Below are 15,654 nucleotides of genomic sequence, written 5' to 3'. Positions count from 1 at the left end.
CATTATCTCTTCACCACAGGTCTGACTCTAATGGGGAACTCCTAACAATAGTGAGTTTTTTGTTGAAATGTTGAATGTAACCAAAGTAAAGAGAAAGTAAAGTGAAATTTGTCAGTTATGGGTGGGGGGGTATGTGCGGTATACTGGTTTTTTCTTTTTTGGTGGTGGAATATGGGCACTGGTGAAGGGATGGTTGTTTCAGCACTGTATAACAGACTTAAGCCTGAAAGCACTGTAATTTTCCACATGGTGATTCAATTAAAAAAAAAAAAAGTCCTGGAAAAAAAGGAAAGTAACCTATTTTTCACCAAATGCAGATTGCACTTTTAAGTACTCTCTAATTATCACATAACTAATCGTAAAAATGTTCATTTGTCATCAAAACAATCCAATATAACCACTATCACAACAATCCAATATAATAAGTGAAAAATTGAGTATTTGAGATTTTTCAGAAATTGGTAATAAGTGCTTAGAAAGTCACAAAATATCCTCAGTGGAACTCAGATTCAAGAAATCTGGGTTCAGAGCCAGTATTTTCCACCAAAAGAATGATTTCGTTTATTGAAAAAAAAAAAAATCCATAGGCGTGAGCGAGCTCTTCAATCGAGTTCTTCTGTTTCCCCTTTTCTCAAGCCCATGTTCTTTCTTGAACACGTATCTCACTTGCTAATCTCTTGTGTTTCTTTGCTTATTTCCATTTGCTTATTTCCAAAGCCAGATATTTCCTCTCCTTTCTCTCACATTTTCTAAGCAAATTTCATTCAATAAAAACCTACATGATAGAAAAACACACATGATTTCTAATGACTATTAATACACAAATTATACTGTTCGGTAGCACTACTCTAGAATTTGCCCAGCAAAAAGGAGTATATGAACCAAGGGCAAATCCAAGTCAGTAAGGATGACTGCGACAGGGACTGCGGGAAAGGACCTCTCCTTGGGAACTTAATGAGTGCAACCCTATTGGAAGACACCACGGCACCTCCGCACTAAGGAGATCCTTTCTCCTCAGGGAATCTTAGTTCCATTATCAAGTCCACAGGTTTTTTTCTTTGTCTGCCCATCAATTTGATACTACCAGCAGGCCCCTGCTTCTGTAGCCTTTAGCTAGACACCATGAAGCATGGGGATATGTCTTAGGAGGAAGGGGCTAGGGGTAAAGCAGTGGAAAAGAAATGTTTATAAACTTAATGAAGAAAGATATGGGCAGGGGGTGGAGAGCTAATATGGCCGTGTATGCTGCAGACAAGGTTAATCCCCACATCTCAGTGTTAGAATGTGTGAAATTTATACTATACACGCAAGAAGCAAGAGTAACTGTGAAGATGCTGCAATCAAAGCTTAAGAAAAAGCTATAGGATTTATTCATAAATACAGCAAAAAGTTCCCTAGCCCCCTCTAACGCTCATCATACACCAAGACTTGACAAACCTGAAGCTGCATAGTTTGAAAGCATTAACTCAGTGATAACGTACATTTTCAGTGTGATGAGATGGGGAGGAAATCACAAAATATTTTGAAGGGACAAGAGAGATACCAGTGCAATAAAAGTGCTTGCCTTAGGGAGCTGGAGTGATAGCACAGCGGGTAGGGCGTTTGCCTTGCACGCGGCCGACCCGGGTTCGAATCCCAGCATCCCATATGGTCCCCTGAGCACCGCCAGGGGTGATTCCTGAGTGCATGAGCCAGGAGTGACCCCTGTGCATCGCCGGGTGTGACCCAAAAAGCAAAAAAAAAAAAAAAAGTGCTTGCCTTGCACGCAGTCAGGTTTTGATCCTCTGTACCTCAGTACCCCAGCGCCCCTGGGTATGACCCACAAGTACAAAATCCTGGTCATTGCTGGACGCAGCTCAGAAGCAAAAAATAAAACAAAACAAAACCCCCATTTTTCAATTTGTTTTAGGGCCATACCCAACTTTGTTCAGGGCTTGTTTCTGGTTTCTCGGGGCACTGTATGTGGAGCCAAGGATCAAATAAAAGTTGGCTGCATCAGGGGCTGGAGTGATAGCACAGCGGGTATGGTGTTTGCCTTGCACGCGGACGACCTGGGTTCGATTCCCAGCATCCCATATGGTCCCCTGAGCAATGCCAGGAGTAACCCCTGTGCAATGCCAGGTGTAAACCTGCTCCCCCCCCAAAAAAAAAGTTGGCTGCATCAGGACTTAACATCTATACTGATTAAAAAAAAAAAAACTCCACCCCCCAGCTTTGTCAACAGAACTAAAATGTTTTTAAGAATGTTCTCATTCTAGGGGCTGGAGCGATAGCACAGCTGGTAGGGCGACTGCTTTGCACACGGCCTACCCAAGTTCAATTCCCAGCATCCCATATGGTCCCCTGAGCACTGCCAGGAGTTAATTCCTGAGTGCATGAGCCAGGAGTAACCCCTGTGCACTGCTGGGTGGGACTCAAAAAGAAAAAAAAAATCTGAATGTGTGTGCAGAGAAAACGGGGAAGGAGGAGGAGGGGGGCGGGGGGGGGGGCACGGGCGGGGCGCAGGTCCAGGGTCTGGGAATAAGTTCACTTACAGAGTAGTTGTCTTAAATGTTAGGGACTCTAGATTCAATCCAAGAAGTAAAGGAAAGAGGAAATTTGGGCCAAGAGATGACGCAGTAGCTAGGGTGCATGCCTAGCACATACTGAACTCGGGTTCAATGCCTGGCACCCAAGTGCCCCACCAAGCACTATTGGGTCCAGCCGAAATGCCCTGCACCATGTGGTCCAAGCAGCACGGCTTGCTCAGGCCCACACAGTGACCTGCTGGCAGGGCATGGAGAATGGACAGCAGGGCCCTTGGGAGAACTCCCCCCCAAATGGGGGAAACTTCTGGTGAAAAGACCCAGCAGCTTATCAATAAAATTTCCTCTCCTACTCAATGTCTCAAAGTGAAACTGAATTTCCTCAAATCCTAGTACAGACTAAGACTTTTCAGACAAGGAGTCGACTGGACTCTTTGCTCTGATCATGAAAACAGAAATGGCTGAGCACACAAACCACGGGTGCCCACTCACCTTGGCAGGACTTGCCGGACTGGCAGTGCGTCATATGGTTCAGGACATTCTTCATGGTGCGGCAGTGCGGGAGGTTGCACTGCCTCACCTCCCCATTAGCCTGCTCTCGACGCTGACACTTGTGCGCGTGCAGGAGGAGGACGAGCTGCTGCTGGATGAGCTTCCGCTTCTCGGGATCGGCTGTGTGTGCGCCGGAGCCCATCCCTTGGGCGACAGGAGCCACAAGGCCTGGCTGCTGGACCTGCGGGGCCTGCTGCTGGCCCTGAGGGAGAAACGACCGAGAGACTTATGTTGGATGTTGCGTGTCCTGCCCGTCCGATGACTATGAGCTTGGGCATCTCCATTCAAGGCCTTAATGGACAACGGACTATGTGCCCAACGCAACCTTCTGGTAAAGGGAACTGCAAGATAAACCACTGATGGCTCCCAACATAAAGCATCTTAATTTAGTAAGAAACAAATGACTATATTATCACATGATATAACTGAAATATGTACACAGAGCGAAAGAAAAAGGCTGGGTAAATTATACTGCAAGTGGAAAGGCAAGGGGTCTGTAGTGAAGAATATGCTCTTGTTAGAAGGGGGACACCGAGACAAAAGAGGAAGGACGCGGTCACACTGGGGGAGGGTGTGAGGCTGGAATGTGTCAGGCATGAAACCCGATTGGTAACAGTACTGTAAATCACAGTGCTTTTTTTAAAGAAGTGTCTGTCTTATAAAGACAGGCGGGTGGGGTGGAAAGAAAACTAGGGACACTGGTGGAGGGAAGCTGACACTGGTGGTGGAGTTGGTGTTGAAACATTGTATACCTGAAACTCAATCATGAATAACTATATATCACGATGCCTTAAAAAAATAAAAATTTAAATTAAAAAAAATACATATATATACAGTTAGGTTTTTAAAAGTAATGAGTAGCTTCTTAGGACACTCAGCAAGGATCTTTTAAGTGGATGAAATAATAGTTAAAATTTCTGAGATGCCATGTTTTCTCTTTTTTACCTCCAGTACATAGCAGTGTTTCTGAAATATAGACAATGAATACATGAAAAAAATAATTTACTGCCACATCTAAGAGAGAAAATTCTACGGAGATTAATTTTTCCCAATGACGAATGTGGACTAACATAGTTATAAATCACTGTTTAACACCACATGTGACCCTGAAAAAGATTCTTTTGCTTGAAAGTACAAATACAAACCAGTAGATCTGGCCATTTAAAGTTCGAACTTTATCAGAGTTGTCCTCAAGGAGAAAAGTTCAACTTTCCTATCCTATCGTAAAGTTCACAAACTGAAGCTGCAAAATAATACGCGCTCTGAAAACTTTCCTTGTAGCAGCTTCATTTGCCCAGATGTACACCAGCATCCTTACCACTCAGTATCATGAGTAACAGAACACCCGTGAGTGGGAAGGCAGGCCTACTGACTCCAAGAAGCCACTTGTTACATCCTAGTGTGTATAAACATCATTCTTTCATAAAGTCACTGTGATGACAAATTCATAGATCATTACCCACCATGTTGGGCATCCCTCCACCAGGAACTGCTTTTTTGTCCATTGCAAACGGAGACAAGCTATTTGGTAGTACAGGCTTTGTCTGAATCTGAAGACCAAGGCCACCGGCTCCAATCTGCTGTCCAGAATTCTGAGTGTATGGTGAACCGTAAGGATTCGGGTTGTTCATCATTCCCATCTAAACGAAACAGGAAAAAATTAAAAGTTATTCCCATTAACTTAACAAAACATTTCTATCATTTTTCCTTTCCTAGTTTTAATTTACAAAGATAAGTTTCAAGGAAATACTATGCATATACAAAGAATGAAAGAAAATTATGTTTGTGAAAATATACTTTCACGATTATAATATTCATGGAGTCTTAGGTATAATAAATCCATAATGCTATATATATTTTTTACTCTGCTATTTTCTATTTGTTTTCTCTAAGTATCAATCTTTTATTTTTTAATTGAATCACCATTACAAAGTTGTTCATGGTTGGGTTTTCAGTGATAATATTCTAACACCCATACCCACCAGTTCACATTTCCCAACACAAATGTCCCCAAGTTTCCCTCCTGCAATGCTGTTTTTGTACATATCTGAGGTTAATGCGTTTCAGAAAAACATCTTAAGAGCTGCGATTTACCTCCACTTTTTTTTTTTTTTTTTTTTTTTTTTGCTTTTTGGGTCACACCCAGCGATGCACAGGGGTCACTCCTGGCTCATGCACTCAGTAATCACCCCTGGCGGTGCTCAGGGGACCATATGGGATGCTGGGATTTGAACCCGGGTCGGCCGTGTGCAAGGCAAACGCCCTACCCGCTGTGCTATTGCTCCAGCCCCTACCTCCACTTTTTAACTGCCCTGTGTGAATTTTAATAAACTATGGCTGCTAAACATCATCGCTGAATTTAACTGCAAGTCATCTAAATCCCTTAATGTATTACAAAACTTTCTATTCCAGGGTATTTGAATGTTTATTCCAGTACTTTCTTTTTACGAAGGGCAAAAATATAGTGATTTGAGGCTATATCCCTTCTAATTTAGGAATATGGTAGCATGGTGATCGTTAAACTTTTTGAATAGAAATCATTTATAGAAATCAGTTAACAGCATCCAAAACACTTCCTATTATAGTAAACCTAACTGCTTGATTTTTTAATTACTTGATTGGATTCTAATTTAATTCTTTGTGGCCCTTATGTATTTTAAAAAGTAGAGTGTTGGGGACGGGGTGATAGTCAGCAAGTAAGGCATTTGCCTTATTGTGACTGACCAGGGTTCGATCCCCTGGCATCCCATATAATCTCCTAAGCAAGACCAGGACGAATTCCTGAGTGCAGAGCCAAGAGGACCCAAACAAACAAACAACAAAAAAAAAGAGTGTTTCAGTATTTAAGTACATCTGAACCATCATACTGTATAACGATTAACCGAAAGAACAGTATTTATTACTGAAAGGCCAAATGTTTTATTTCGCATAAAATCTTAACAGCCCTCAGCTTCTAGAAATATACATCAGGTACTCAAAAACAGAAAGACCCTACAGATACCACTCAATTAAAAAAAAATCGTGTCATTAACCATCTCCCTTAAATCCTTCCAATATCTCCAATAAAGGATGAATCTTTAGCTTCATTATAGCTTACATAAACTGCGCCCAAACAGTTTTCTTGCCTTCTATCCTAATTTATTTCTATCCATATATATCTAAAAATATAAAGTGTATCAGAACCCTTATGATCTTCCTGAAGTCTGAGGAAATCTCACTGGCATCTTAATTATATTATATTCCCACTAATTTTCATTTTCATATTTGGAGACAACATTTTTTTTTGCTTTTTGGGTCACACCCAGAGATGCTCAGGGGTTACTCCTGGCTTTGCACACAGGAATTACTCCTGGCAGTGCTTGGAGGACCATATGGGATACTGGGGATCGAACCCAGGTCAGCCATGTGCAAAGCAAACACCCTACCAGCTGTACTATTACTCCGGCCCCCAACAATATATTCTTTCTTTATTTATTTTTTTTTGCTTTTTGGGTCACACCTGACTATGCAGAGGGGTTACTCCTGGCTCTGCACTCAGGAATTACTCCTGGCGGTGCTCAGGGGACCATATGGGATGCTGGGATTTGAACCCTGGTCGGCTGCGTGCAAGGCAAACGCCCTACCCGCTGTGCTATGGCTCCAGCCCCCCAACAATATATTCTTAAACCTACTGCATATCGAAAGGAGTGAATGGCACATACTCCTTTCCGTTCCGATCAATTGGTAAAAAAAATCATAAACGTTCACAATGAGGCAATCCTAGTTTCATTTTTTGTTTCTTAGTACTAGTACAACTAAGTAAATAGTAGTAGTTAGTATGTACAACTAAAATTAAAAGTGCCTGCAAATTCTATCATTAAGAAACCTTTCAAAAGTTGTGAGTTCTGGGGCTGGAGCGATAGCACAGCGGGTAGGGCGTTTGCCTTGCACACGGCCGACCGGGGTTGATTCCCAGCATCCCATATGGTCTCTTGAGCACCGCCAGGAATGACCCCTGAGCATCGCCGGGTGTGACCCAAAAAAGCAAAAAAAAAAAAAGGTTGTGAGTTCTATGAAGGATTTGTCTGCAGTCCTGGATTGTTATTTCTTTTCTAAACCTGCCACAAAGCTCTAATATCATTAGTGTTCTAATGAAAATAAAAAAGACTTAAGTAGTTTTCTTTGATCTAAATACAAAGTATGCTCACGTCTCTATAACATGAATGACATAATAATCTGCTAAAATGTAGGACTTTCTATGGACAGGGTGATACATAAGAAGGAAATTACTTATCTTTGTAGCTCTATAACCTTAAACTTGATTGGCAACACAACTCACAGACCCAGGAAAACAGACAATGACTAAAACTCAAGGTTTTTGGGCAAAGGAAATTGCTTGAAGGGCTGAGCAAATGCTTTGCATTCAGGAGGCACTAAGGGTCTGATTCCAGGCACTGCATGGAAAACCCCCAAGCAATGCTGGTGTATCCCCAAAACAAAAACCAAAAAGCTCAAAAGCCAAATTCAGCTCTTTAAATTAAACGAAGCACTTATACTACAGGAATTTATGAGTATGACTACCTTTATCAGCTACATGAGTTCTCTTATAAACTTTTTAGCAAAAGCTAAATAAAGAATGCTTTCTCCAGATGAGATAAGAGACCAGGAGTTAAGGATCTTGCTGAGTGCTCTAATGACAGTGAATAAAACTCAAGTTTTCTTTGGCTTCAATGTATGCAGAGAGTGTGCCAGCTTAACCGGGAATTATCAAAATGTTGATTCAGTCTCCATTAACTGAAGTTTCCTAAGTGAATCCAAGATTATAGGGATAATTAAAAGGGCTTAAAGGGAGTTTCACATTTCCTTCTGCTACTATTATATACTGTATTCAGGGGTCACCCAGAGCACCAGGGAGAGAGCCTAGAGCTTCACATGCAAAGTAGGTACTCTAGGACCATCTGGACTGTTGGGTCCAATATTACTCAGAGAGGCCCAGAGGTTCTGGTGGGAGCCTACCCACCATGCCTTCCTAAAGAAATGGCTACCAGGGCCAGAGAGAGAGTACAGCAGGAAAGCGCTTGCCTTGCACATGCAGCCAACCTGGGTTCAAATCCTCTATGGTCTCCTGAACAGAGCCACAAGTAACCCTTAAGCATCGGCAGGTGTGGTCCCGAAACAAAATAAAACATGGTTGAAGCCAGAGTGATAGTACAGCAGGGAATGTGTTGGTCTTGCACGCAGCTTACCTGGGTTCAACCCCTGGCATCCAATATGGTTCCCTGAGCACAACCAGGAGTAATTCCTAAGTGCAGAGCCAGGAGAAACCCCGAGTACTGCCGGGTGTGGCCCATAAAGCAAAAATATAAATAAAATTTGAAATACAAAAAAAATAAAACGTGGTTGCCAAGTGCTGCTGCTACCCTGGAGCTTTGAGTCTTAACGCTTCTACTACTATGATCTGATATCATGTGCTCCTACCTGGGGAAGCTGTATTTCACAGAACTGTGTTTTCTACTGGAGTGAAAGTCCAGCACAGTTCAAATACAAAAGCCATTCTATCACAGAACCCACCTGTCAGGTTATAAAAGGCCAACAGAAAATACTATTATTTATTTTGGTTTTTGGGCCGTACCTACCAATGTTAGGGATTACTTCTGGCTCTGCACTCAGGAATTCCTCCTCACAGTGCTCAGGGGATCAAATGGGTGCTGAGAATCAAACCCGGGTCAGCAACGTGCAACACCAGCACTTTACCTGCTTTATTATCTCTCTCTGGCCCCTAGACAACATATTTTATATTTTTGCTTTTTGGGTCGCACTCAGCAATGCTCAGGGGCTTCTCCTGGCTCTGCACTCAGGAATTACTCCTGGCGGTGCTTGGGGGACCATATGGGATGACGGGGATTGAACCCGGGCCGGCCGTGAGCCAAAGCAAATACCCTCCCGCTGTGCTATCGCTCCAGCCCCTAGACAACATATTTTAAAAGCACATTATTTGTATAAATAAAATGTGGGGTTTGTAAGCTGCCTTGAAGCCTCTTTAATAAACATAAGCCCTCATTTAAATATATTCCTGAAGAATCTGGTTCCCATATTAGTTCACAGAGACACTGTTGTCTGCCCCCAACCGAGTTGACTCCTTCGGCAGCAATACATTATTACCTAGAAACTCCTAGCTCAGGGGCTTGCAAGTAAGCCTTCTGCTTTGTATGCAGCTGATCTGGGTTCGACCCCCAGGACCCCAAACGGTCCCTCTAGATCCCTGAGCACAGAGCTGGGAGTAAGGCCTGAGCATTACCAAGTGTGGCCCCAAAACAAAATACACAACAATAACAATAGAAAAAACAAGAACTAGCGAGCAAGGCTGAAGTGACAGCACACTCACAGGGTACCTGTCTTGCATAGGCCAAGCTGGCTTGGGTTCCCGGCATCCCATATGGTGCCCTTCCTGGTCCCGGTCATCCCCCAAATCCTGTCTCCCATCCTGTCCTACCCCTGCCCCCGGAAAAATGTCTGAGTGCAGAGTCAGAAGTAACCCCTGAACATCGCCTAGCATAGCCAAAATAGCCAAAAATACCAATTATTTGAAAGACTATAATAATGTCATAATCTTATGAATTTGAACTAAAGACTTATCCATAAAAAGAACTATGGATGTGGGGGGAGAGGGGAACAGAGGAGGAGAGAGATGGGGGGAAAGAGAACAGTAGGGAAGGTGCTTGTCTTACATGCGGCCCACCTGGGTTTTATCACCAGTGTCCCTTATGGTCCCCAAAGCACCAACAGGAGTTACTCCTGAGTGCAGAGCCAGGAGTGACCCCTGAGCTTCAACAGGTATGGCCCCAGAACAAGATCAAAAAAATTTACACCTCATGGCTGATGATAGCTCAGAGCAGTGCAGTACGTGCAGGAGGCTGAGGGCCCACCCAGGAGCCTGCACTGCATTCCCCCAAACCAAAAGGAGGCCATGCCAGGGGCTGGAGCGACATTACAGAGGGTAAGGCCTCTGCCTTGTAGGCAGCCAACCCAAATTCCATCTTGGACACTCCCTGCGCGCCGCGAGAGGACTATTTCCTAAGCACAGGCCAGGAGGAACCCCTGGGCATCAGGAGTGTGGTGCAAAACCAAAAGAGGACACCCCACACAGTCGGAACCATCTAGAACAAGCTTCAAATGTATACAAATACTGGTCAGTTGTAAAATTCACGTTTCACTCAAATCTATTACGGGAACATTCCTGTGACATTTTACAAGGTACATCCATGGCATTAACATGTGGTAAATGGTAAGACAGAACATGGCGTAAGAATACACAAACAGAATAGACGAGTAAGACCATGTGACAGGGTTTGAGGCACATGCCTGGCATGAGCGAGGCCCAGCCTCAGTACAGATGCTCACCACACTGCCAGCTGAACGGCGAATCCCCCAGCAACACAGGTGAGATGCCCCCAACCCCACACGTCAACAGAAAGAACAGTAACAAACCAACGCCTGCCCAAACCTCCAGCCCCCGAACCCCGTATGCCTCCAAGTGCGCCAACAGTGCGGAGAACCCCAAGTGTGCCTACCTTCAGAGGCTGGGGGCCCCTCAGGCCCGTCTGTCCTCCCATCTGCGGGGAGCCTTGCTGCAGTGGCTCCGTCATTAAGCTGCCAGCATTTCCCATGCCTGGGTTGGGATACTGCATGTTCGGTCGCCCCCGGCCCGCACCAATTGAACCGTTCATGACTTGATTCGGCATCATCCCCTGTCCATTGCCTGCAGCCAACATTCCCGGATTCATGCCAGCATTCATCCCCGTGTTCATTCCCATGGCAGGCTGATTTACTGGGTTGTTCATCATGCCTGTTGCAGAAGGTGCGGGACCCTGGTTGGGTCCGCTTGTGCCCATCCCTATGTTGGGAGAAGTCAAGCTTGCCTGTGTCATTGGGCTTTTGACCATGCTATTGATCAGACTTAATCCAGGACTGTTCTGTTGGGCCTGGCTGGCCATCCCTTGGCCTGGCCCACCAACCCCCATATTGAGGTTAGGGGAGCTACCAGACCGCAGCAATTCTGACAGCTGTTTATGTTTAGAGGCTGCATCTTGTACTATGCCAAGACTTGTCTGAAGCTGATTAATATCACCACCATTGGTTAGTCCCAGGTCTGTAGAGTTGATTAATTCATCTGGTAAATCATGCTCCAAGTCGAACAGAGAGCCAAAATCTAAAAGGAGAAAAGACAGAGGTTGAAGTTTTAACAGAAATCAAAACAAGAGATCACTCTGTATTTCATTCTTGATTTGAATTAAGTTAAGCCAAAACTTCAAGCTATGCGATATATTAGCTACTTGTCAGGCTAAAATTCTTAATAGAATTTAATAGAGCAGTTCACATGATATGAGCATTGAAAATCATAAGTGAATGTAATTAAGCTTTATAATAGTCAAGATTTCAGTAGAATATTTAGTGCAAATGCAATGAAGACTGAGGCTACCCATATACAACAAAAGCCTAAATATGGGGCTGGAGTGATAATACACGGGGTAGGGCGTTTGCCTTGCACAAGGCCGACCCAGGTTTGAGCCCTGGCATCCCATATGGTCCCCCAAGTTTGCCAGGAGTAATTCTTGAGTGCAGAGCCAGGAGTAACCCCTGATCATGGCTGGGTGTGACCCAAGGAAAAAAAAAAAAGACTAAAATTTAGCCACATAGGATACAAATCAAGCCTGTGAGTCAGATATACAGTAAAGCAGGTGGAGCACTTGTCTTGCAAATGGCTGAACAGAATTCAATCCCTGGCACCCCCCAGGGAACCCCAAATCTCACCAGGAGTGATCCCCGAGCACAGCCAAAGCAACGACTGTTGTGGCCCCAACCCCCCCCCCCACATACACAAAAACCAATTCTCACTTCCCCAACTTCTAAACCATACTCATTCCACCCCGCTAGAAATAGAATACAAAATTATGTTAGTGGAGGGATTCTCAACCTTGACAATATTTAACATTTTGGGCAGGATAGTTTTCTTCCCTTATTTTGTTTTAGAGGACACACGTGGTAGTGCTCCCACTGTGGTACTCAAGGTTCTGAGGCTCCCACATACCAAGCACGTACTCCAGTGGCCCTGGGTAACTTGACCTGCGCTGGGCGTTAAGACGACGCAGCCCTCCACTCTGCTAGTGGGAACAACACTGCCTCTAGACATGATGAAAGAATGCCTTTGGAAGGCACAAAATGCTCTGATTGGCGTTCGGATTGTATTAGCATACTGGACTGATTGAGGTATTTTCTTCCAATTGTTCGAGTTCTCACACTGAAAAGAAATTTAGTAGGTAGGGCGGCCAGATAACAGCAGGTAGGGAATCTGCCTGACCAGCAGGTAGGGAATCTGCCTGACCACCAAGAGTTAATTTCTGAGGACAGAGACAGGAGCAACCCCTAAGAACCACCCAGTGTGGTCCAAAACAACAAATGTGGTAGGTATTAATAATGAAACGCAGCTGAATTGAAGACCTACTGCTATCACTGGGGGGCGGGAGGCACAGCACACTCCACCAGACCCAGCAGTGCTCAGGACTCCTAGCTCCGCACCCAAGTGCTCCTGATGGTGCTCCAGGAACCATGTGGGATGGGGGAGATTGAACCCTGGTCAGCAGCAGGCAAGGCAAATGCCCTCCCTGCTGTGTTCTCTCTCTGGCCCCAATATGCCATCACTGGACTCTCCTGGTCCAACTCTTCCTCTGCGTGCCCTTCCGTTTTCATTCTGTCTTGTCTGTCACATCCAGCAGCACTCAGGGCTGACTTCTGGTTCTGTACTTGGAGATCACTCCTGGCTGAGGCTCAGGAAACCACGTGAGGAGCAGGGGATTGAAACAGGGTTGGCCACATGCAAAGTTAAACCCGTAACTAAATTATTTTTGTTTGTTGGGGGGGGAGGGCCACACCCAGTGCTCAAGGGTTAGTCCTGGTGGTATTCAGGGGACCATATAGGGTGCCAGTGATCAAATCTGGGTCGGCTGTGTGCAAGTCAAGTGCCCTTCTCCCTATATTACTCAGCCAACCTCCCCCCAAGTTCTCTTATAGCACTCTGCCTGGTGTTGAAACGGTTTCTCTGCTCTTCCCTGCCATTGCTTCCCAACCGCCAAAACGATCCCAACATTACTGACACCAAATGCCCAACACAGTTAAGCTACGGGTCACATTTTAATCAGACTGATTAATTTGCCAGGATTGTGAAAATGATCAGGAATCCAGATTTTAAAGAGTTTTCTTTCTTTTTTGCAAAATTGTATGGATAGCTCCATCCTAAAAATAAAGCACCTGAGTTGGCAGGAGAGATAGATCACAGGACTTACAGGAAGCCTGGGAGTGAACCCCAACACCGCATGGTCTCCTAAGTACCAGTTAAGTGCAAACAGCGAAATCAAACAGCAAGTATGTCTTTCAGACACTTTGGAAATATAAAGTTTCAAGTAAAACTTATCTGCCATCACTACTCAAAGACAAATGCTTAATTCATTAATACGATGATAGAGTACCTGATCCATTTCCTTCATCAATACCTTCCATTTTAAAGAATTCACAAAACTGAGATCATACACACTTTAATAAGCAATTCAGCACGCTACTTTCTCCTGCACTTTGTAAAAAAATATTTCACAAGGGGCGGGGGAGAGAGTACAAACATCCCAGGAGTAATTCCGGATTACAAAGTCAGGAGTAACCCCTGAGCATTGCCAGGTGTGACTCTCTACTGCCCCAATTTTTTTTCATGAATCAGTCTATTTTTAGTACTCACAATATTTAGAAAAAACTTCTACCCATTAAAAAATTTGAATGGGTATGTAACAGATAAAAGTGCAAATCACAAAAGAAACCATGCAACAGTCAAGATATGAATCTCAAAAGCTAAAGTCTTACTCAAGAAAGGGGCCGGAAAGATAGTCCCATGGGCAGGGCACTTGACTTGCACACGGAAGATGCAGATTGGATCCCCAGCATACCACATACCACGGGTGTGCAGAGCCAGGAGTAAGCCCTCAGCACGGCTGAATGTTACAACAACCTCCCCCCACCCACTGCTAAAGGAAGAAAGGAAGGAAAGAAGAGAGAAAGAGAAAGAAAGAGGGGAGGGAGGGAGAGGGAGAGGGAGGAAAGATTCCCAGCAGATGCCAAGAGAGATGGTACAGGAAGTAAGGTACAGACCTTGCATAAAGCCAGGCCTGGTTCTAATCCCCAGCACTAAATGATCCTCTGAGCCCTGCCATGGTCACTCCTGTACAGGCCAGCAGTAGCCCCTAAAAAAAAAAAAAAAAAAAAAAAAAAGCTAGGTGTGCCACCCCCAACAGGCTCAGGACTGGGGGCTGGAGCAATAGCACAGCGGGTAGGGCATTTGCCTTGCACATGGCCAACCCAGGTTTGATTCCCAGCATCCCATATGGTCCCTGAGCACTGCCAGGAGTAATTCCTGAGTGCATGAGCCAGGAGTGACTCCGTGCAATGCTGGGTGTGACCCAAAAAAGTAAAAACAAAACTCAAAATCATCAGGCTTAGAATTGACCCATCCTCAGAATGTGAAGCCCTTAGTTCCACACTGCTCCACTCAGCCCTCGCCCTGCAAAAAACACTAGTAGTGGTTACTAGAAACAGACACAGGCGCTACTACTTCTACGTAATTAAATGCCTCCACTTAAACAACTTTAAAGGGAGATTCAGAAAGCTTAAGCAATCCTATATGATTAAAGGGATTACTGATTTTTAATTAAAAAAAGTAATTTTTTTGGTTTTGTTTGAGGCCACAGCTCTGCATGTAAGGGATCACTCCTGGCAGGACTCAGGGGATCTGGGGTGCTGGGGATCAAACTGGGTTGACCACATGCAAGGTAAGCACCCCAATCTAAACTTTTACAGGCAAGGGCTGGAGCAATAGCACAGTGGGTAGGGCGTTTGCCTTGCACGCGGCCAACTCGGTTCGATTCCCAACATCCCATATGGTCCCCTGAGCACCGCCAGCGGTAAATCCTGAGTGCAGAGCCAGGAGTAATCCCTGAACATCGCTGGGTGTGATCCAAAAAGCCAAAAAACCCAAGCAAACAAAAACAAACTGACCATCACTGGGTGTGCTCACCCCCACACCAAGTAACACATTCTATGTTCATAATAATTTATAACACAAGGAAAAACAAAGTACCTGGCAAGTTACTATAAAGTCAGGAGCCCGAGAAATAGTTCAAGAATAAGGTACACATCTTCCAGGCAGCCAACCCGGATTCAATCCTTGACAGGAGTCTGCAGAGCATTAGTGGGTGCAGGCTGGAAGGCCCCAGCGCGCCAGGAGTTCAGCCCTTGACCATAGCCAGGTGATAGTCAGGTGTGACCCCCAAACTAATTACAATAATAGCTTTTCATGGCATCAGAGGGGTAACTCTAACTTATACAGAAGTCTAATTTCTACTTCTAAATAATTTTTTATATATAAATATATAAATTTTACTTAAGATTTTCTCCACAGCTGGCGGTGCCCAGTCTACCATATGCAGTGCTGGGGATCAAACTGGGACTGGCTGCATGCAACGCTGGATGTGTGCCCCCTCCCCACCCCGCAAAAGGGGAA

The 15,654-nt window shown here is 44.6% G+C and overlaps 1 protein-coding gene across 1 annotated transcript in view; it reads right to left on the bottom strand.

Annotated features, from left to right (window-relative positions):
• The window catches only part of EP300 (E1A binding protein p300), a 69,405-nt gene that overhangs the window by 41,019 nt on the left and 12,732 nt on the right, over positions 1–15,654 (bottom strand). Inside the window, exons 2-4 of the mRNA XM_004610535.2 lie at positions 10,628–11,265; positions 4,541–4,717; positions 3,018–3,279 (exon numbers count right to left, since the gene is read on the bottom strand). Coding sequence (XP_004610592.2) covers positions 3,018–3,279; positions 4,541–4,717; positions 10,628–11,265 — 1,077 coding nt within the window. The remainder of the gene's footprint in view (positions 1–3,017; positions 3,280–4,540; positions 4,718–10,627; positions 11,266–15,654) is intronic.

This window comes from Sorex araneus, chromosome 6 (genome assembly GCF_027595985.1).
Source record: "Sorex araneus isolate mSorAra2 chromosome 6, mSorAra2.pri, whole genome shotgun sequence".
Lineage (NCBI taxonomy): Eukaryota > Metazoa > Chordata > Mammalia > Eulipotyphla > Soricidae > Sorex > Sorex araneus.
This window is presented reverse-complemented; position numbering and strand designations above follow the sequence as displayed.